The sequence below is a fragment of the Micromys minutus genome (assembly GCF_963924665.1).
Source record: "Micromys minutus genome assembly, chromosome: 1".
Classification (NCBI taxonomy): Eukaryota; Metazoa; Chordata; class Mammalia; order Rodentia; family Muridae; genus Micromys; species Micromys minutus.
This window is the reverse complement of record NC_137969.1, coordinates 229,788,034-229,809,071: the sequence shown is the minus strand read 5'-3', so window position 1 is coordinate 229,809,071 and position 21,038 is coordinate 229,788,034. Positions and strand designations below refer to the sequence as shown.

General features: G+C 45.4%; 3 protein-coding genes across 4 annotated transcripts in view; 1 reads left to right on the top strand and 2 right to left on the bottom strand.

Annotated features, from left to right (window-relative positions):
• TTLL5 (tubulin tyrosine ligase like 5) overlaps positions 1–992 on the bottom strand; it is a 219,522-nt gene extending 218,530 nt beyond the window's left edge. For both annotated transcript variants that reach the window (XM_080928217.1, XM_080928218.1), the window contains exon 1: positions 883–992. The gene's annotated coding sequence lies outside the window, so the exon portion shown is untranslated. The remainder of the gene's footprint in view (positions 1–882) is intronic.
• A 428-nt stretch (positions 993–1,420) lies between these two features.
• ERG28 (ergosterol biosynthesis 28 homolog) lies at positions 1,421–9,283 on the top strand. Its single transcript, XM_080909020.1, has 5 exons — positions 1,421–1,493; positions 3,565–3,725; positions 6,098–6,188; positions 8,504–8,622; positions 8,712–9,283. The coding sequence occupies exons 2-5, from the start codon at positions 3,593–3,595 to the stop codon at positions 8,789–8,791; spliced, it is 423 nt and encodes a 140-aa protein (XP_080765146.1). The 5' UTR covers positions 1,421–1,493; positions 3,565–3,592; the 3' UTR covers positions 8,792–9,283.
• Positions 9,284–11,551: 2,268 nt separating this feature from the next.
• Positions 11,552–21,038, bottom strand: part of FLVCR2 (FLVCR choline and putative heme transporter 2) — a gene marked incomplete at its 5' end in the record, with an annotated part of 61,039 nt that continues 51,552 nt past the window's right edge. Inside the window, 5 exons of the mRNA XM_080910155.1 lie at positions 11,552–12,434; positions 17,196–17,251; positions 17,722–17,833; positions 17,950–18,055; positions 19,129–19,239. Of these exons, the coding sequence (XP_080766281.1) occupies positions 12,354–12,434; positions 17,196–17,251; positions 17,722–17,833; positions 17,950–18,055; positions 19,129–19,239 (466 nt within the window). The 3' untranslated portion in view covers positions 11,552–12,353. The remainder of the gene's footprint in view (positions 12,435–17,195; positions 17,252–17,721; positions 17,834–17,949; positions 18,056–19,128; positions 19,240–21,038) is intronic.

Genomic DNA, 21,038 nt, shown 5'->3' with positions numbered 1-21,038 from the left:
ATCAAAATAAAAATCCAAGATTCAAAACACTTGTGAATATTTACACAGACTCTACCACAAGCATACAGAGTAAGCTGCTACATTTCTAGGAAAACCAATTCACCTGAACTATTAATAAAAGGGTAGTGAAAATATTTCTACGGCAGGGATCACATAAATAGCTGAGAAAAGGAGAAGTCAAATACTCTATAATTATTGTTACTTTAAAAAAAAAATCACACATTTTAATCCGGATCTCAAGTACACACTAAAATTAGGAAATTTCCAACTCCACGTTTCTAACTTTTCAAACACTTTTTATGGAGGAAAAGTTTCATGCTCGTTGTAGAGAAAATAGAAACTTATAGAAAAAAAACGCTTAAGCATAATATCACTACTAAAAAATAATCAATTAGGGGCTTTTGCTTGTCTATACATTTGCATATATAAGACTCTAAAAAAAGCAATTGCAGCAACAGCTACTAACCCTGACCCTACACATCTTCAGCAGAAATGAGTAATACCTAACAACTTCAGTGATTCTTTTCGGGTGGTTCCTGAAGTAACTTCCCGAAATGCTTGAGTCTTAAGTTAAACTAAAACCTTCAGGCAGAAAGGGATGCCCACCTTTCCTTGGCTTCCTGAGACAGATAGATGCTCAGAAGATCACAGACACTAAACCAAAGCCCGTACAGGGACTTGCCGCCAGCTCCACCCCAGCACACTCCAACCCCAGGGACCTCCGCAAGTGCTCCGCAGACAAGGACGCGGCGACTCTGCCGCAGCGCTTCTGCCCAGCACGCCCGGAAGCCAACAGCAGCTCCCGGACTAGGAGAGAAGCACAGCGGCGCTCGCCTAACCCTGGAGCGCACCTCCCCGGAGCGCGCCGGCGCAGGCGTTTACCTGTCTCATCTTCTCATGGCTCGGGGCCGGCAGGCGGGGACCACGCTCTGCTTCACCTCCCTTCTCCTTCCCCAGCCGGAATCAACGCAGCCGCCGAAGGCTGCTTCCCCCGTTACTACAACAACCAACAAGCAACCGCCCGCTCGGAGCCACTGCGCAGGCGCCCACCAGCGGCGCGAACAACGCTCAGCTGAGGGCGCAGGCGGATGGCGTCACCACGGCGCGCTCAGTCGATAGATTCAACCCCAGGTTATCACCAGAAGGTTTCTTGGCTCCTTTTCTCTCTGCGTTTCCCCCACTCACTCCTAAAAGACTGACTCCAAACTCAGAGTTCCGCCACGCTCAACAGAAGGGTTTACCGCGTGAGCGGCTCAGCAGGGAGGGGCTAAGGCGGCGGCAACTGCAGATTGGCAGCAAAGGGGTTCACTCCCTATGGCCTGCTCGAACTGAACCATCCTAGCCAATCAGAACAAGGACTGACAAAAGCGACCCAATCCTGGAGCAGGGTTGAGGGAGGGTGCGGGAACAACTGGCCCTGGTGGATTTGGGACCTCCCGGGGAGCTGATTTGCGGATGCTGGTGACTCTGCTGCAGTAGTGCTGGGTCGTCAGGTAGGAGAATTTGGAGTTGGATGTAGGTGTTCGTTTTGCATTAGAGTAAGACTATCTGCAAATTTTAGGAAGATGAGGGTTGGCTGGAAAGCTACCAGGGCTGATGGTGGAGGGAGTCTAGAAACGATGTCCAAGGGGGGTGCTAGGAAAACGGAGAAGATTGGTAAATTCTGGGGATGGATGAGTGAGCAGTCATTATGAACCTAGCTCTGCAACGACCTTTTGCTTTTTTTCTCATGTAATCATCAGGTAACCCTCGAAGTAGATGTTTATACCCCCATTTTACGGGTGAGAAAACCGAGTCTCTAGAGTCTCACTGACTTGCCTGAACCCCCAGAGCTGAGTGGTGGAGCTAGGATAGGAATCTGCCTTTATTGATTGCTAATTCGTATCGCGTCCATGCCGTGTGTGTGTGTGTGTGTGTGTGTGTGTGTGTGTGTGTGTGTGTGTGTGTGTGTGTGTTGTGCACACAAGTGCCACACGGTGTTGAGAGGAGAAAGTAAAGAGTAGATCTTGGCATATGCTGTGAGCACCTGTGAAGTTCAGCACACTCCACCATCTCTAGACTGGGAACATCTGTTTGAGACCTCTTTTCTCTGGATCCACCCTTTCTCTCCTGGAGCCTTTTTAGTTGGTTTGTCACCCCGCCCACCCAACTTCACTTGATTCTCTATAACCTATTACCACAGTGATAGAGGAAACAGATAAATGAAGGGCCAGAATGATGGCGCTCATGACAAGTTGTCTCTAGGATCCCTTTAGATCTGATGGAAATCACTGCTCAGCAAGCTTGACTCCTCTACCAGCTGAGGACAGCAGCATTGCTGGTGTTTTTAGCTTCCTCAAAAAAAAAAAAAAGAAAGAAAAGAAAGAAAGAAAAAAGAGAACTTTGCTGCACAGGGCAGCACCCACCTTTTATCCCCGCACTTAGGAGGAAGAGGCAGATGGATCTCTGTGAGTTCGAGGCCAGCCTGGTCTATGTAGAGTTCCATACTAGCCACATAGTAAGACTCTGTCTCAAACTAAGTAAATATTTTTTTAAAGATGAGAACTTTATCAAAACATTCTATGAGGGAGTATTGCAACAGAGTCTGCAGACCCTGGCACTCGGCCACCTACCTATTAGCTGTTACCTAAGCCAATCACGTAGATTTGGTTCTGACCCCTATCTTTAAAATGGAAATACTGACAGTGCCTGCCTATTCTGATGTAGGCAGTGAATGAAATAAGATGTTATATACTTGGGGCAAGTATATGTGTAGGATGCAAGCGCTCCGTAACTATAGCTAGTGTACTTTTCTTGCAACCTAACACCAAGCTATGACAAAGTCTTTTAGATTGTTTTAGTTTATGAAACATGATGTGTCTGGGAGCCACGCAGAGGAAAACTAAGAATACCAGTCAGACAGTTACACCATAGCCGTCATTCAAATGTATGATACAGCTTCTATAAGTTTGGAAAGACATGTTCAGTATCTGAGTAGATTTTGAATCTCCCTTGAGCTACTTGTGTTGCGAAGGAATGGCTTGAAGAGATGACGGCATGGTACTGATTGCAGACACATGGAGGGAGTTTTGACTACCGCAGGACTATGCTTTCGGGATTACTTGAACAAAGGTAAATGCAGTGCCACTTGCTGCAAGGTGTACTGGTCATTCACCCTCATTAGAGTAGCGAGCATTAGCAGGAACACAGGAAGACCCAGAAATCCATTCCATTACTTATAGAAATGTCAGAATTGCCCCATTTCTTCCGTCCTCCTCCTTGCCATGCCTTTTGCATTAGACTTGACATTTCCACCCATTGCATCTTTTTTTTTTAACCTCTGTTAGAGAAGTTTGCTGAACAAAGATCAGCGTACCTCTGTTTAGGGTAAATATTCCTAGGCATCTTGTGAAATAAAAGTGGTGTAGCAAGAGAATAGGGTGGGGCGGAAGGACTGAGAGAGGAATTTGTAAAGCGCTCTACCGGTGTCACACAGGACAACTCTCATGAGTAGCACACAGGTTAGGTGAGAGAGCTTGTGATTGTTGTGGAAGTAACTTTCAGCATGCCTTCTTTGTTCCCAAGGCAGAGCGGCCTCTCTTTGAGGGCAGTCATGAGCCGCTTCCTGAATGTGTTACGAAGCTGGCTGGTTATGGTGTCCATCATAGCCATGGGGAACACACTCCAGAGCTTCCGAGACCACACTTTTCTCTATGAAAAGCTCTACACCGGCAAGCCAAACCTTGGTAAGAAGTCACAACTGTCTGGGCATCATAGCACAAGCCTATAATCTCAGCACACCGGAGGATAGGGCAAGAAGGTTGAGCATTCAAAGCCAGACTGGACAACTTGGTGAGATCTTATTTCAAAAAAAAAAAAAAAATTAAAATTAAAATAATGAAAAGAATGTAAAGAAGTATATTCTGTGTAGCACTGACCAAGCTGTTAATTCCAAAGTCGGCCATATATATCTGACCGACCCAGGCTTCTTATTAAGTCTAGCTGGAAATCCATTTCGAGAAATATCCAGGTTGTTCTGATGCCTAATCTAGTCTTGGTAGCTACTTAACAGCAGTTTTCAGCCTGTGGGTCATAACCCTTTGGGAGTCAGACAACCCTTTCACCGGGGTCGCGTATCCGATATCCTGCATGTTAGAGATTTACATTATGATTTTTAGTTGTAGATGTAGCAATGAAATAATTTTGTGGTTGGGGGTCAGCACAATATGGGAAACTAAAGGACTGCAGCTTGAGGAAGGTTGAAAATCACTGCAGTAGAACATGCCAGAAGCACTTGATTCTTTTTCCCCAAATTTCTCTGGATACCTCTCCATTCATTTGCCACTGCCCTGGGTAATCTGTGTGTTCAGAAGCACTCAAATGACAACAGGCAAGGGAATAGAATGACAGGTTGATTCTGGAATGCTGCTAGAAAGCTAGAAAGCAACCTTTTACTGTAGCTCAGTGTCCTTATTAGAAATCCGAGTATGGCACACATGGTTCTAGTCCATGTGTCAGGTAGACAGTTAACTCGTCCAAGATCATGTGTGGTCCCTGAGTGGATCCCCCCAGATCCTTCCAGGTTCCTCTCTTCAGCTCACAGTGCCCTCTCCTGACTCACCAAGCCCTCACTGCATATCTGTCCTCTGCAGTGGCACATTCACCACACTAACACGGGGGTACTTAGAGCAACATCACTGATTGACAGCAGCTGACAGCTTTTGTCACATTTATAGCTAACCCAGATCCAGGCTCTGACCTACTCTTTTCTCTGAAGCATTTAGGTAGAAAGAAAATTAAGTAGGCTGAACCTTATTGTGAACAAAGTTCAAATATAATGGGAGTCAAGAACCTGAAGAAGTGAACAGGAAGGCTGATTTTTTTCTTTTTTCTCTCAGTTGCTGCTCACAAGTAGTCTTGGAAGCTATGTAGATACATGAAGCAGGGTTCTACGGAGCTTAAACATGTAAACTTTCCCTTGACCTTCGTCTGGTTTCGAGTATCTCACACTAGAGGGATTTCTTCAGTGTTTTTATTAGGAAAGCCATCGACTTGGTTTCTAAAGAATGTATCCCCAAATGGCTGACATAGCAAATGTTTTCTCATTGCCACCTAAAAGGTCTTTGGTGTGAATTTAGTATAGATGTCTGCATTTCCAAAGACTAGAAATCAAAGCTCAAGAGAACATTAAGCCTTTCTTATCCATTGATCTCTCTCTCTCTCTCTCTCTCTCTCTCTCTCTCTCTCTCTCTCTCTCTCTCTCTCTCTCACACACACACACACACACACACACACACACCAGTGCTGAGAATCAAACCCAGGACATCTTGTATGCTAAGTGGGTGCTTTACAACTGAACTGTTTCTGGACTGTTTTTACTCTGTAAGAGACAGATCAGCAAAAGAACTAGCTGTGCTCTTAGTGTTCAAACGTTTTGAATATGTGCGGTGCTTCAGTTCTTTGGCTTTACACTTAAGTCACCTACACAGGGTGTTTCTAGAAAGTACTCATGCCAGAACTCACCCCTGGAGAGTACCATGTGACTGGTCAGGGGTCCAGACCCTGGTAATTTTATAAAGCTCCCTTGGGTGATACAGAAAGCAGTCAGGGTCAAGTCGGGCCATTGTTAGGGTGAAATGACTCAATTTTTCAGGTCAAGGTAGGTATTGAACACAACAGTATCACAGTGAAGCCACTCAGAACAGGTGGTCCCAGCAACCCCCAGAGAAATAGTGCCTGTTTCTACTTTCATGTACTCAAGAAGCCATTCTGGCTGGAACTCTGTCCCAATAGAGCAGATATTAGACATCCTAAAACCATATCTTTAAGACATCTACATTGCTGATGGTATCTGGTCTCTCCTAGAAGTCTAAAAAAACTATTGGTTCTGCTAGGCATCTTGTGTGTTCCAACCCAGCTCTTTTGCATTCCCTTCCAACTATAGACATCTGAAAAGGATTGAGCAGCACTCAGAATTCCTTCCATTCCCCAGGGGCCCCTCACAGAGAGGTCAGGCTCAGCTGCCTTCCGTGCATCAGCAAGGGAAGCTGACTAGCTCAGGACGAGGCTCATTTCAGCCCTCCCTTCTCACCACTCTTGCTTCTTTTTAACTGCACAGTGAATGGCCTCCAAGCCCGGACCTTTGGGATCTGGACGCTGCTCTCGTCAGTGATTCGCTGCCTCTGTGCCATTGACATCCACAACAAAACGTACGTCACGGAAAGAAGGCCTTTGGCCTCCATTTGCTGGCAGTCAGGCTCTGCCCATGCACCCTGTCCTGCCGTTGGTGCCTGTTGAATACGTACTGCATTAGCATTAGCATAGAAAATGAGAGACCTGTTGAACTATTCCTTCCAGGCCTGAAAGGTTTATGGGCCTAACAAGCCATAGCAAATGGTGGGCATCACACCCCTTGATTAGAGCACGCCTTTCTCCTACTAAAGAACTAGAGTACCATGCTCACTTTAGCCTCAGGATTTGGTTTGGTGTTTTACAGTGCTGGGGGATCAAATGAAGGACCTTGAGCATAGTTGACAAGTGCTCGAGTGCTGGGCTACATCCCTAGTAATGTGCACACCTTTTGCACATTCCTCCTTAATCAGAAATCAATGAAAAGGGGAAAAAAAATCTTTCTCTTCCCCCTTCCCTCTCTCTCTCCCCATAGCATATATATGAACTCCAAAAAAGGCAAACACATGCTGCCTCTTTAAAGAGAAAAACATCTTGTCTAATGATGCCATTCCCATTTCTGGCCACTAGAGGGGGCTCAAGTTTTCTTCCCTGAAGTAATTACCACTGGCTTAGTAGAAACCGTCATTGCTCAATTCACTGTGTGAAGCTGTCAAAAGGCTGACCTCACACTGAAATCTTTTTATCTTGTCCCTCCTTCAGCATCTGGGGAAGAGAGTAAGCAATATTTATGGATTCTCTCTGATTTTGCCAGGAGCTTTCACCTACATGACATTGTCTGCTTACCAACCCCTTGGGAGGAAAGGGGTAGTGGTTTTCATTACTGATTGTGCAGTCTAAATATTAAAAAAAAAAAAAAAAATCCAATTAATTTAAGTAGAGGAAGAGTGGCTCAAGTGGGATTTAAAGCAAGACTATTAGCCTTTGATCTTTCCATCTTTATTTTTAATTTTTTTATCTGAATTACATGTCCTAGATTGGACACATATTTTTAGAAGCAGGATAGTTTAGTGGAAACTGCCTGGGGTCAAGAAGGAACACACATTCTCTCGTTGTTTTGTTGGTAATGGGTTTATTGGTTCACGCTCCGTCTGAGGAATGATACCAGATAGCTGTTCTGCCTCTCAGGGTGGACGAAAAGTCCGGAGAATCAGGTCATCATTTTGAGGACCTTTTGCCACCATGGAGGATTGCTGATAGGTACTGGGGATGTGGCCTCTGTTTGATGTGTGTTCCAAAGAACATCCCCTCAGCCCTTCCCCCCACCCCCATTCGGTGTTCTCTCTTCTGACCCAGAGCAGCTACAAATGCTGACTTGCCCTTTCCAGTCCTCCCTGGCTTAGGACTTTGACCCACAGACCTCTGACATGCATCCCAAGCTTATCAGCTCTCTAGCCGGAAGCTCATAATCACCTGTGTTCACACACACACCAACATGCACCAGCATGATGGAAACCAAATTTAAGATATGGGTTCTTTTAGAAAGAGGAAGGAGGAGAAGACAGTCGGGGCAGGCTACAGGCATGAATGTTTTCAGTTTTTAGTTCTCTAATATAAAAGAATCCATCTGGGGGAATCTAACTCAGAGGTAAAACGCTTTCTTGGCATTCATGAGGCCCTGAGTTTGATTCCTAAAACCAGAAAAAAGGAAATCTAAACCAAAGTGTCCACCTGTTAAAACCGATAGGTCTCAGTCCTTGTCACAGTTCACTGTCTTGGAGCGTTTCTATTTTTTTTTCATAGTTTACCCAAAAAGGGGGGGGGGGGAAGATACCTAAAATCCAAATGGTCAGCTACCACCTTGTTATCAAAACTGATGAAGAAGTTCTTCTCCTCTGGGATTCTTATATTTTCTCCTCAGACCAGATTTTAGGCCAAGATATAAAGCAGCCAACGTGTAGTACAAGAGCATCTGAAAGCCTCATGCTACTGGCCCCCATTCAGTACATTCATTTACAGTTCTGTCATACAGCTCGGGCTGGCACATGGCCAGACACCTGCTAGGTTAGCCTTAGGCTGCCGAATCTTGTCAGTTTGCACTGAGCACACAAGTGCACCTAGTCCAGAATTGCTGCACTGTCCCAGACTGCAATCCGGACTCTCCCATAGTGGAGTTCTCTACCTCGTTAAGTCCTAGACGCCCACTATGGCTGCTTGGCCCATGCCTCAAAAAACTTGAGTTTTGTCCCAGAAGAGAAGGACTTGATGAGATTCGGTAGCCAGGCGTATCTGAAGAATGTGTGTCCTTTCAACCGCAGTTGTGTCACGTCAGCTGACACCCTCTGCACCAAACGTACAGTAACTTTGGTTCCCACGTCTGTCTGTTCCCTTTCAGACTCTATCATATCACACTGTGGACATTCCTCCTCGCCCTGGGACACTTCCTCTCGGAGTTGTTCGTATTTGGAACAGCAGCTCCCACAGTTGGCGTGCTGGCTCCCCTAATGGTAGCGAGTAAGCACGAGGACACCCTAGACACCTTGCAGTGGTGGGCTGGTAAGGTGCTGTTTCTGTCCACCATTGATCGTTTCTGTGTGTTTAAGGTTTCTCAATCCTGGGTATGCTAGTCGGACTCCGGTACCTGGAGGCAGAACCAGCATCCAAACAGAAGAAAAGAAACTGAGACCAGCCTTGCCAGCTCTGAAACAGTCTTCTGCCTCTGCTGTCTTCTTCATTCACCCTCTGCCCTTAAATCATTTCTTTTGGCTGCATCCTTAGCCCCTCCATCTAAGTTCAGCATCTTAAGCTTTTTAAGAGGGTTTGGGTTTTTGGTTTTTGGTTTTTTTTTTTTATGTTTTTAAATTTTTTTAAGTATTCATAAGAAAAATTACATAACATGTATGTATAATTTAGAGTCATTTAATACTGTTAGTCTTTCAAAGTAAAGGAATTCTGTGAAGCCCCCTAATCTGTCCTCCCTTAGCTGTAACCCCTCGGGGCTCCCTTTTCTAGTGTTTTGCTTTTTTCCGTTTCTCTGCATTCCTTAGTTTGACTCGTGTGTCGGGAGCAGAACTGTGACACTGCAGCTGCTACCTGCCCAGAGCAGCTGCAAGGGCTGCTTCAAGGGGCTGGGCACACACACTGGGCTCCTTTCTACTGCTGGACCAAGACTCGGAACCAGCCAAGGCACAGGCAGTTCTTCTGAGAAGGGCTGCCCTCGTGAGCAAGGCCAGGCTCCTCTTACCTACAGATGGATGAAGGCTGGAAGAGTCTGGGCTGTTTTTAGACCTTTCGGTCAGGTGTATTTGTGTGATGCATTTTATAATAAATAGGGAAACCTTCTATTCGGATCTGCTGTTGTGCTTTGACCTTTCCTAAGAGCTTTTTACCAGGAAGATCATAGCCTGCTTCATCTTTCCACCCACTGTTCTCAGGAGGACAGCCGAAGGTTGGAAAGTGAGGATGCCCCCAGCTCCTCGTTGTCCACTTGCTGACTCATGTTCTTGATACCACATCTTCTCTCCCTCCTCCTTCACCTTCCGGACTCTCGTTGGCACCTCAACAGTTATGGCCCTTTCTCATTTTTTTTCCCCAAAGAAGCAGATTCTTGAGAACAGATACAGGAAGTAGACCAAAGCAGCCCAGGACAGACAGCTGCATGAGTGTATAAAGAAGCAAGGTCAGGCCACGTGTGATGGTGGCACACATCTTTAATCCCAGCACTTGGGAGGCAGAGGCAGGTGGATCTCTGTGAGTTTGAGGCCAACCTGGAAAATCCAGGAGACAGAGAAGCAATAAGGCTAATGCTGCCACATGAACTTAAAACAGAATTCTATAAGAAAGAGATGGAACTAGATAGATGATAATTAGATAGATCAGATAGATGATAATTAAATAGAACAGATAGATGATAATTAAATAGATCAGAAAGACCTCCCTGAGCTGGGGTGAGAGGGAGGATCTCCGCTGAGACTCAAATGCCCAAAAGGTGGATGTCTTGAGATTCAATGCCCAGAAGGTGATCTAAAGCATTAAATGGTCATTTAATGCCTAAGGCACAAAGTAGCCATGAAAGAAATGAGTACCATGAAGCCACAGAAGTGTGAAGGCTGGAACTGTGAAAGGCAGGAGGTCAGAAGAGGGAAGTGGTCCCAAAGGTAAAGAGGATGGCTGATGGTTTTAGTTAAGTGCATAGAAAACTTCAGTGCTTTACAGGGAAAATCTGCCTTAAATGACTTTAAACAGTAAACATGCCAGGGCTGTTGGAGCCAGAAATGTCGGTCCCTCTGGAGCTGAGCAAGTATAAGATGATGTGGCTCCCTGGGTATACATCATATGAGTGCCTTCACTGAGAGTCCAGAAGGTATGACATGCAGGTATGCACTTAGCACGTACTATGAATATCAGACTCCACAGGAACCGGGCTCGCTCCAGATAAAAATTGCTGAGAAATTGAGCACCAGGATGTCACAGGCATGGGGCACATCTCAAGGCAAGAAAGATGTAGAAAAAGTGACAGCTGTGAGCGCAGGTTACAGTCGTTAAGTAGATCAGAATGGGGAGGACAAGGAGGGAATGCCATTTGAGAGAAAGTCACCAAGCTGCTGCTGCTAGAACCAGACTGTGGACACCAGCCAGGGCAAGCTGGTGTGGGTCTGGGGTGGTCAAACAAAACATTTCAGTGCCCTTTGAGGCAGAGCCAAAGACAACACGGGGCCTTCCCGTAAGGAGGAGCACATTCCAGCATGCACACAGGACGGGGAAAGTCAGGGTCGCAGGTTGGCCACTGGGTTATAGCTTCTACGTATGCGGCCAGGAACCTTTAAAGTCTCTTTTAAAATCCAACAGGATGTTACACCCTTGTCAACAAAGGACACAGATATGCTGCTGGCCCCAAGTCCTGGCCTTACCCCCAGCCATCTTCCAGACAGTCTCAGGAAAGTGTAATAACCTAGTGGGGACCTCCCAAAACTGCCACTACCTCACTCAATGACAAGGCAGACCACTTTGAAAATCTTTATTGCCTTAAAATATCTGGTATCACAAAATACAAATTGTTTTTTTTTTTTAAATAAAAAAATGGATTCAGTAAACATGTCCACTTTGAAAAGTTGAAGAAAAAACACCTTTCTCTTGACAGAAAGTAAGGCATCTCCCTATTCCATCCCTAACACTCCCTCCCCAGACTGCTACTTCCCTCCCATCTACTGCTCAGGTCTGTACACATACACACACAAACACGTGTGTACACGCAAGCAGATCCCTTCTGGCCCAATATCCCAGTACTGCAGGCAAACTGGGTAATCTGGTATGCTAAAGCCAGACAACACAAAGATTCATGACCAGAGTTGCTCAAGACACAGGAGCAATTAGCTGCCAGTTCTCTCCAGGGAAGACACAAAGAAAGCCCAGGAGTATAACCAGCAGACAGCAGGAGGAACCATCAACTGGTATTTGTTTAAAAGGAATCCTTTTAAATGCAAAATATCTGACAAAGATTCTTTCTAACGGGCAGGGAGGGGGTCTGGTTGTTCAAATACAGTTCTCAACATACCTGGGATCATGTTTAACTGAAACAAACACCTCTTTTTACCATTTAGCTCTTTCCTCAGAGATGGCCTTATGTGTAGAGTGAGAGACTAACTTAAAGGGTAGAGCCATGAGCCCCTGATGGCTGCATTTCCCAGTGCAATATCCAGTGAAGATATTCTGAGTGGTCTGGGACACAAGGCCCTGGGCAAGCACCTCCTTTGTCGGAAAACATCCAGAGTTAGGGGAAGGGCCAAGGTCAAGAGTCCAGACAGAGCTGCCCTGGTGGAGTGATGCAGGCCCGCTGTGGCACCTCCTCTCCTCACCCTCAGACGGAGCTGCTCACCCCTTCTCAGTAAGAAGTGGTCTGAAGACATTGGAAAAAGTAAGTATCCTGAATAAGCTTTCTTAGGATAATTTTGCAAGCATTCTCCATGACAGAAGAAAGGGGTAAGAGTTGGCGAGAGACCAAACAAGGATGGATTCCAACAGCCTCTCCCAACACTAGCTCAAGACCTAACAGGGAGTGGGGACCAGAATCCAGTCTGCATCTGGAGAGAGATGAGGTTTTCCCCAAGTAAACCATCCGAGTTCTCAGGTGTGGTCCAGTAGGCTTAGGCACCGCCACACAAGGCACACATCTTCCAGTGCGGGCAGGAATGGCTAACTGGAACCAAGAGGTGAGTGTCTGTGTCCCTGAGTCTCTGCCACCTCTCTCAGAGACGAGCCTCCGACACGATGGTGGGTACCTTGCTGGTATTGCTCTCTTCCTCTTCGTCTTCCTCCTCCTGGACTTTCTAGAAGGTAAGGAAAACAGACAGCCCTGTAATAGAATCATACAGACCACAGCCTGGCTGAAGCAGCTACCATCCATGACCGATCAATGCAGTACAAGCTCAGGAGGCCACAGGAAACAAGCAGCCCAGCCTGCATGTGTCCCCAAAACCCCATCTCCCACCATCACCACTCACCAGAGGAAACAAAGTTTCCTGTTCCCACAGCCCCAAAATCACCTCCCCTCCTCATACCAGCAACTAAGCTGTCCCAGGTTCCAGATTGGCACCTCCCTCAGAATCTCCTGCTAGCCCATTGAGAGGCAGCCCCCAGGATGGGGTTTATCATGTCGTCCGTGGAATAGATGTCATTAAAGCAATTTTTAAGACACCCTGCCTAACTATATCTGAACCCCATGGCTATGCGGTTATCCATACTCAAAAAAGCACTGCAGAAGCTTTTGGAAGGAACAAGTTTGGGCATGGCTTCTTTGGGGAAGGATGGCATAGAGTTTGTAAGTCTCCTGGCTCACACTTGGTTAAGTGGGTTTGGGATTAAGTATGGCCTGGAAATTCTGTAGGAACCCTGGTGCATATTGCCAGCTTGGGCATTTGTCTGTCTTCTAATTGCCAAAAGGGCCTTGAACACGGACATTACCACAGAGCCAGCAACGCTCAAGGCCCAGAGGAGGGTGTTAGGGCCAAGCCAGAGCAATGCCAGCTGGACAAACGGTGCTTTTGTCCCTAGGAATGCTTGGGTCCTATCCATGGCCAGGGCCATAGCTGTAGTAACCCAGCCTTTCTCAGTATCAACCTCGCAGGCCTCTTGGCACCCCATCTGCCTCCGCCATTACTAACCCCCATTCAGACAACTTAGAGCTGACTTGGTCACTCTCTGTTTCACACACAATGTACACATGCCTACCTCCTTCAAAGCCACCACCTCAAAATCCCCCTCAGAAATAGCTTAGGAACAATGCAGCCCTACTGTCTAGGTGCTAGAAACCTGAGGTTTCACAGTCAAGGCCAAGTCATCTTATCCTTAAGTTCCCTCTACCTAAACAGCATCTCAGTGATTTATAGCATGGGCAGCTGCAACCAGACCTGATGTATGTATGCTCTGTCCTCGCTGGCCTCTGACAATGTGTTCATCTCCAAGTCTCTGAGTCACACTGAGTGCCACAGGACAGAAAATGATCAGGGCTCCAGAAAAAGAATGTCCTGACAGCTTCCTTCCTGTCTGCCCAGCATGACTGACCTACCCTTAATTCCAACTACCTACAGATGCCAATGAGGGCTAAAACACAAGGGTACAGCATGGGCGAGTCCTACAGCGACTTAAGGTGCCTAGTCCCATTCAGTGCTACCTCTAATGTTCTACACAATGAGACTGAGCCAACAACTCTACTTGATTAACAAATGGAAAAGATGTACAAGAATCTGGCTCCAACCAGAGTGAAGTTTTACAACTGAAAAAAAAAAAAAAGATGGAAATATGCATATCTGTAAATGTGAGGTATAGAGTGTAATTGATTACAAAGCTTATCTTTCAAAAAAATTGTGTGCGAATAAGAGCATATTCGAGTACAGGGCCCGAAGAGGCATCAGATCCCCTGAAGCTGGAGTGCCAGGACCTGGTAAGTTACTTTAATTAAACTATTAAACTCGGCCAATATGGTATAAGTTTACAATACATAGTCATAGGTAATATGTAAATATATCTTATTTACATTTATTGTTTGTCTTTATCTCCTAGCTTAAATACAGCAAAATCTCATGTCACGTGACACAAAAAGTCACAGTCCCAATTTAAAAAATTTTTCACCAAGAGTATATTTTATTCCAGATACTTTTGCCAGCATTATTCTAGATCATTCTGTCTCTCTATACACAGCACAGTGAAAGCCCATGTCCACAGTGGCCTTTGCTCTTCACACAGGACTAGATAACAGCATTCCTACCTTAGGCTTTCCCGGTCTCCCAGTAAACACTCTACTATTGGCTCCTCCCCCTTGCTGTCTACTGCCTGCCAACTCTAGAGTGTGATTTCAGAATACACAGTAAAGAACTAAAGATCCTTGGTTATAAGCCAGCACATAGCCTTGAATACCCCAAGCACTTCCTACAGAAAAGTTATGCCATAGAAAATTACAAAGGTTTTCGATGCCCCAACCTGGGCACTCTTATACACTACCGAAGGAACACAGGTAGGATTAGCTGCCTCTCTCCAAAGAAGTTAGTAACCCATAAAATGTTTAAAACTGCATGGCAGCTGACCCATTCTCTCAGGAAGTACTGTACACTTAGCAATCCCGCTTCCAACATATGAATCCCCAGCTTAAGGGAGGAAGCACAGAGCTCTGTGTTTACCCATGTGTCCCTTCTACACATGGTTATCTCTGCCAAGGGAAGGATGCTTAACCTTATCTTCCCAGAGAGCTAGGAGTGGGTGTGGTTAATGGCCTGGTGACCTTTATGACCTCGTTGGATCCTCCCCAGACTCTTATCTAAGCTTGTTTTTCTCAGCTTATCTATAGAGCCCATCTTTATGGAAGGTGTCACATGAACTTTACTGAGAGTTTCCGTGTGGTCACCTCTGATCTTTAGCTTACTTTGTTCCTTGAGGAGATTTATGTGTGTTTTGTTGTATACATAGGATTGAGTTCATTATACCAGGAAAGTTCACCAAATTGGTCTGTGCTTTAAAAATGCCTAGAATAAACTACTCAGAGTTAGACTCTCCCAAGTTTGAACCAACACCGGCTTCTTAGTTGTGCCAAACCAAACTGCCTTCTTGCATCCCAAAGATCATTAGTCTGCAGAACATGGTGGTCACAAACACAACCCCTCCCCCATTAGAATATTAACATCACACTCAAACCAAGTGAGTTAACCAGCACAAATCATAGTAGTGTTTATAATAATTATGAATACTTTTAATGTCCAAACAGAAAATCGTTAAATTATGGCTTCCTCATATTAAAGAACACTGTGAAGTTATTAAATTAAAAGTGCATTGTGGAAAACTGGTTACCTTGGGGTGTTGTAGTAATAAGAATAGACTCAATTCAGAGAAGGAGGGGAAGGAAGTGGGGAAAAGAGGAAGGGAAAAAGGGAGGAGAGAGAGAAGAGAGGGAGGGAAGGAGAGAGAAAGAGTGAGAGACCAAGACCAATCAAACAACCAAACTGTCCAAAAAAGAAAACAAGCCAGGCGTGGTAGCTCAATGCCGGTACTCCCAGCACTCACAAGGCCAAAGCAGGATAATCACCATGAGTTTGAAGCCTGCCTGGGCTACACTGTGAGTTCTACACTAGCCACAGATAAATAAAGAGATGATGTCTAAAAACAAAGAAGCCAAGGCTGAAGAGATGGCTGGTTTAATGGTTCAAGCATTTCCAGGTAAACATGAGGACATGAACTGAGATTCCTAGAACCCAGTCAAATGTTTCCTGGTCATGGTGACCCACCTGTAATTCTAGCAACAAAGAGTGGAGTCGGAGTCCTCAGAACCTGGCTAACCAAACTAGCTATATGCATGAGCTATGAGTTCAGCTAAATAGTCTGCTTCAGTGAAGGTAGAAGATGAACAAAGAAAATTCCTGCTGCCTCTACATGCAGGCACATACCCTACCTGTATGCACATTATATGTATTCAGGTACATACATGGCAGATAACATTTCTAGATGATAGAATTATGGCATGATTTAAAGACTTTTGTATATTTGCTATGTACATTTTTTTCTATGAAGGATGGTTTGTGTGTGTGTGTGTGTGTGTGTGTGTGTGTGTGTGTGTGTGTGTATAAAACAAAACAAATTTTGTACTTGGTTCCTCACACTCAAAATTCCTTTCCTTCTCACTTGAACCTGCCTCCTCCTCCATGCTGGGACTGAAGGCAAGCTCTGGGGATGCTAAATAAACACTCTGCCATGGAACTCCCGACTCAGACGTAATCCTATCATTGGTTAAAGTAGTTTCCAGCTGACATGAGCAGATGGGAAACACTTCTGTTCTGGAACATACCCCTGGTTCCATTCCCTGATGCCACCAGCTCCTGCATCTTGCCCTTTTAAAGGTCTTCTTTCAAACTTTGGGCTCCATCCCCATAACTCTGCCTATGAAGAAGCTAGCCCCAATACCATCACAGAGAGGTCAATTAAGGTGCCTGTATTCCCTCGATAGTCACAAACACCAAGTTTATAGTTTATAGCAGTGAAGCCAAGGACCTAAAACTTAGTTCAGGACCACAAGAGGAGATGCTGTTTGCAGTTTGTGACAGCAATGATAATGCTCTGAGGACAACAACAGGATCCTGGAGGCTGGTTGAAAGTCAAAGATGGGGATAGAGAAGCAGCTCGGTGGCTAAGAGAACTAACTGGCTGCAGAGGACCCATGTCTGGTTCCCAGCACCTACATGATAGCTCAAAACCACCTGCAAACTCCACTTCCAAGGGATATGATACTTTCTTCTGGCCTCTGTGGTTTCTAGGCACATGCATGGTACACGTCTGTATAAGTAGGCAAACACTCATAACACATAAAAATATATCTTTTGAAGAATTTAGAAAAGAAGATGGAAAAAGATGCTAAGACATAGGAGCAATACTGGACACCCACTAAGGAAATTCTTTAAATGCCATGTTTATGAGAGATGAGCTTGTCTCACAGTCCCCCACAAAAACCAGTTCCTCTGGGAGCTCCTGTAAGCCCCACCTGTGTTACTACATCCTTATCAATAGCCTCAAACCCAGATCCTACCCACACCAAGCTCCCACACACTCACAGTCTCAGGAGCATCCTTGTTTGCCCTCTGTCTCCGAAGATCTGACTTAATGAAAGCTGAGATCAAAAAAGAAGAAGAGCATCAAAAGAGAGTCATCAAGCAAATCCACTGATCAAGATTACCTAAGAAAAGGAATCCTTATTTACGGATATCCCAGTCCTACATCAGAGCATCAGGACAGAACTGGCAAAATCACCCTAAGGCACTGCTGTGCTTGATAGGCAGAAGCCAATAATGACACTGGACTACACCTAAGGATCTCTTCAAAAGAAACTTTATACACATTAACCCCCCATCTGCAAATCCTCACTATACAAATTAGGAAACCAAGCCCCACTTGTATAAGCTGTGGAAGTCAACATCAAACATGGGCCTTCTGATGCCAAAAGTCACTAACCCATCCCAAACAGATCCACCAAGCCCACTCATCTGTCCCCACCTGTGTGCTACCCATTATAATCACCAGTCAATACACAGGTGCCAAACAGTAGCCTGGGCCTCATCTGGCTCTCAGACCTCCACTCACCTGTCAGAGCTGATCCAAGGGCAAGGAACACACACAGGAAGATGTTCCCAGGCACAGACCCATAGTTGTCAATAATCTGGCCTTGGGAGATGGTGAAGATGATCCCGAATACCTGGGAAAACATAAGGAAGCTGGGGAACAAGGCTTAATCCAGTAGGCCATGGGGAAGATTAAGATGCCATACAGGATCACAGCAAGGCAAGGGGCAAATCAAAAACAGGGCCCTACCTGTGCCGACACATTGAGGAGGCCAGATGACATGCCTTCAGATTCTGGGTATGTGAGCTCCACCGCAAACTCAAACCCCAGGGGCAGATAGCCAGTCATGAAGAAGCTGAAGTCCAAACCCAGAGAACAAGACAATGGAGTGCCTCCAGAACAAAAATTGGGAGCCCTCCTTTTCCCTTTAGACTCCTTCCTCCCCTGCTTTTCTCTTCCCAGCAGGTTATCTGTCCATCCTCTACGGTGGTGTTTGTAAAAATGGAGCCCTCTGTGGATGTCTAGGCCTTGGGCTCAGTGAATCTCTAATGTCTTCCACATTCTTCCCTCCAGCAAGTAATGACACATTAGCATTTATGGAAAGGACAAGAATGTCTGGTGTGTTTCAGTTTCAGTTGAGAATGTGTCCCAGGTCCACGGGTCCTGGGTTAGAAGGGGAAGTCCCTGGAACCTAGGAGGAGGAGTTTGGAGTTCTCTTTATTTCCTCCTAAATAGGAGGCAAAGAAGCACTGAGAGCCGGGTGGCTATCTCTCACACACTTTCATAGACATGCTCATACTGCCTAAGGGAAAAGAGCTGGGAGGTGGAGCTCAGCAAAGTCCCTACAGCGTCTGTAGCTCTGTGCACTTAGTCACAGAACACATCTGAAGATTCCGGTTCCTCCCACCGGTTCCACGCTCCCTTGGGTCTTCATATCATGAGATCTCTCATTCCTTCCAACCACCCTACAAAGCTGGCCATGCTTGTTTTCATTTTTAGATGAGGAGACAGAAGCTCAGAGCATGCCTGTGCTCTAATACCCTAGACCCAGAGCCACTAAACAGTCCCTAGAATCTCAGATGTCTTGAAGGCATAGGCCATGCTTCATTCCATCCCAACAGAACAGCCCAGCTACCGGATGTGACTCAAGTTTTGTTTTGTTTATGGTTAAGTCTCTCTACATAGCCCTAGCTGTGTAGGAAACTAGAACTTACCATGTAGACCATGCTGGCCTCAAACTCAGAGGTCTGCCTGCCTCTGTCTACTAAATGATGGATGGCATTGAAGGCATGCTCCAACACCATTTCCACATTTCCTGGGGCCAGTGAGGAGGCAGCACAGGGAACATGCATTGCATCCTAGGCTACGGACCACTGTAGAAGTCAGGGGATGTGTTTTTCAATTAACTAGGTCAGGCATGGAACTTACCCCAGTGTGCCAGCAGTGATGAATACTACCCACAAATGGTTCAGGTTCAAGGTGAAAGTGTATACCACCATGCCCACCAGAGTCATGATATACACTACCAGTGTTGTCTCCCTATGGAGAAATGCAAAACAGTTGAGTTACATATTCTACTAAGAGTACCTAGCTGGCTAATCTGTCCATTCCACAAGGATCTGCTGAATATCTGTTCTATTTCCAACTCTCTGGAGTATGCTGGCACATATGCCTTTATAGAAGCATCTCCATATAGGTGTGTAACACTCATCCAACAATTATTCATTTCACAATAAATAATTACACCATGACCAATATTACAAAGGGTAAGACTAATAAAATATGAAGTCATTCTACTATAGCTGCGTACTCTGTTTCTGTACAGATCTCTCCATATATACATTGGCTATGGTCAAGATACTAATGTTTGACACTACTTAAAGCTCGCTTGCTTTCTTCTTCTTCTTCTTCTTCTTCTTCTTCTTCTTCTTCTTCTTCTTTCTCCTCCTCCTCCTCTTCCTCCTCCTTTTCCTTCCTTCCTTCCTTTCTCCTTCCTTCCTTTGAGATAGGATTTCTCTGTGTAGCCCTGACTGTCCTGGAACTCACTCTATAAACCAAACTTTTCTCAAACCCAGAGATCCACCTGCCACTGGTTCCAAAGTGCTGGGATTAAAAGCATGAGCCACCATTGCACAGTTTCCTTAAAGCTTTCAAATACTGCCTTCTACATTTGGAGTAACAAACCCCCATAGCAACGCTGAACAGCAGTCTTGCTTGCTGACTCCCTCTATATGTTCTTCTGGTGGCCACTTGCATAGCTTTTCTGGTTGACTAGTGGATCTGAACTACTTTGCTCCAGACAATGGAGCTGAAAGAGAACATTCTCTAATCTTGAGCTCTAATTTTAAACTAAGTGCACTCTACTTTGAAAGCTAAGGGAGAACCTGCCACCTACTCCCTGCTGCCTTTATCTTTGTCCTGGGTCTGATTAACCCCTCCTACTGTCTTCCACACATTCCCTTCACAGTGTTGGCCACCCAGGAATGTTGTGTAACCCTGATTCCTGCAAACAGACTTGCATTTGCTTCCCCCCATACATTCTGCATAGGGTGCTGGCTCAGCACACCCTTCTGCCTGCTGTGAACACCAGGACTCAGACATGAGTGCTCAAAACCTTTACATGTCTCCTCAGAAGCCAGGAACACAGTGGAACACAGAAATCACACTATGATATATGAAACTAACACTTTGATTTGAGCTTGTTGTGGTCTGACCCCTCCAGCATAGCATTACATAGGACCCATCAAATCAAAGGCCAATATGAACTGTTATGTCTAAAATGGCTCGAGTCAGAGCCAACCCCTGGGAAGCACTTCCTGCACCTGTATACGAACTCATGGTTTTTGTGTTTTCTTTTCTTTTTTTTTTTTTCCTTTATAAGTTGACACAAAAAAAGATGTCCATTGTCATAGTTTCAGACCTAATTCTGAACTATGTCCATGGTCTGACCAGATTTAAGGTGTGCATTCAACAAATCATTCCTGTTTGACTGAGATTGGTATTCATGTGGTTTGTGGAGTAACTCTAAGGCTACATCAGTGTTCAGATTCTGTTACATATTTGACATATGTTTATAACTGCAATCTCTGACCACCCATAATTTTACCAATGAAGGAACAAAGGTTCATGAAGAAACAGAGGTTCATTATGTGTTCAAAGTCACTAACTGAAGCTGGCTGCTAGTGAGCACACACACACCTTTTAATCCCAGCACACAGGAAGTAGAGGCAGGTGAATTTCTGAGTTTGAGTCCAGCCTGGTCTACAAGAGCAAGTTCTGGGATAGCCAGGACTACACAGAGAAACCTCTCAAACAAACAGTCACTAGCTGAGTCAAGA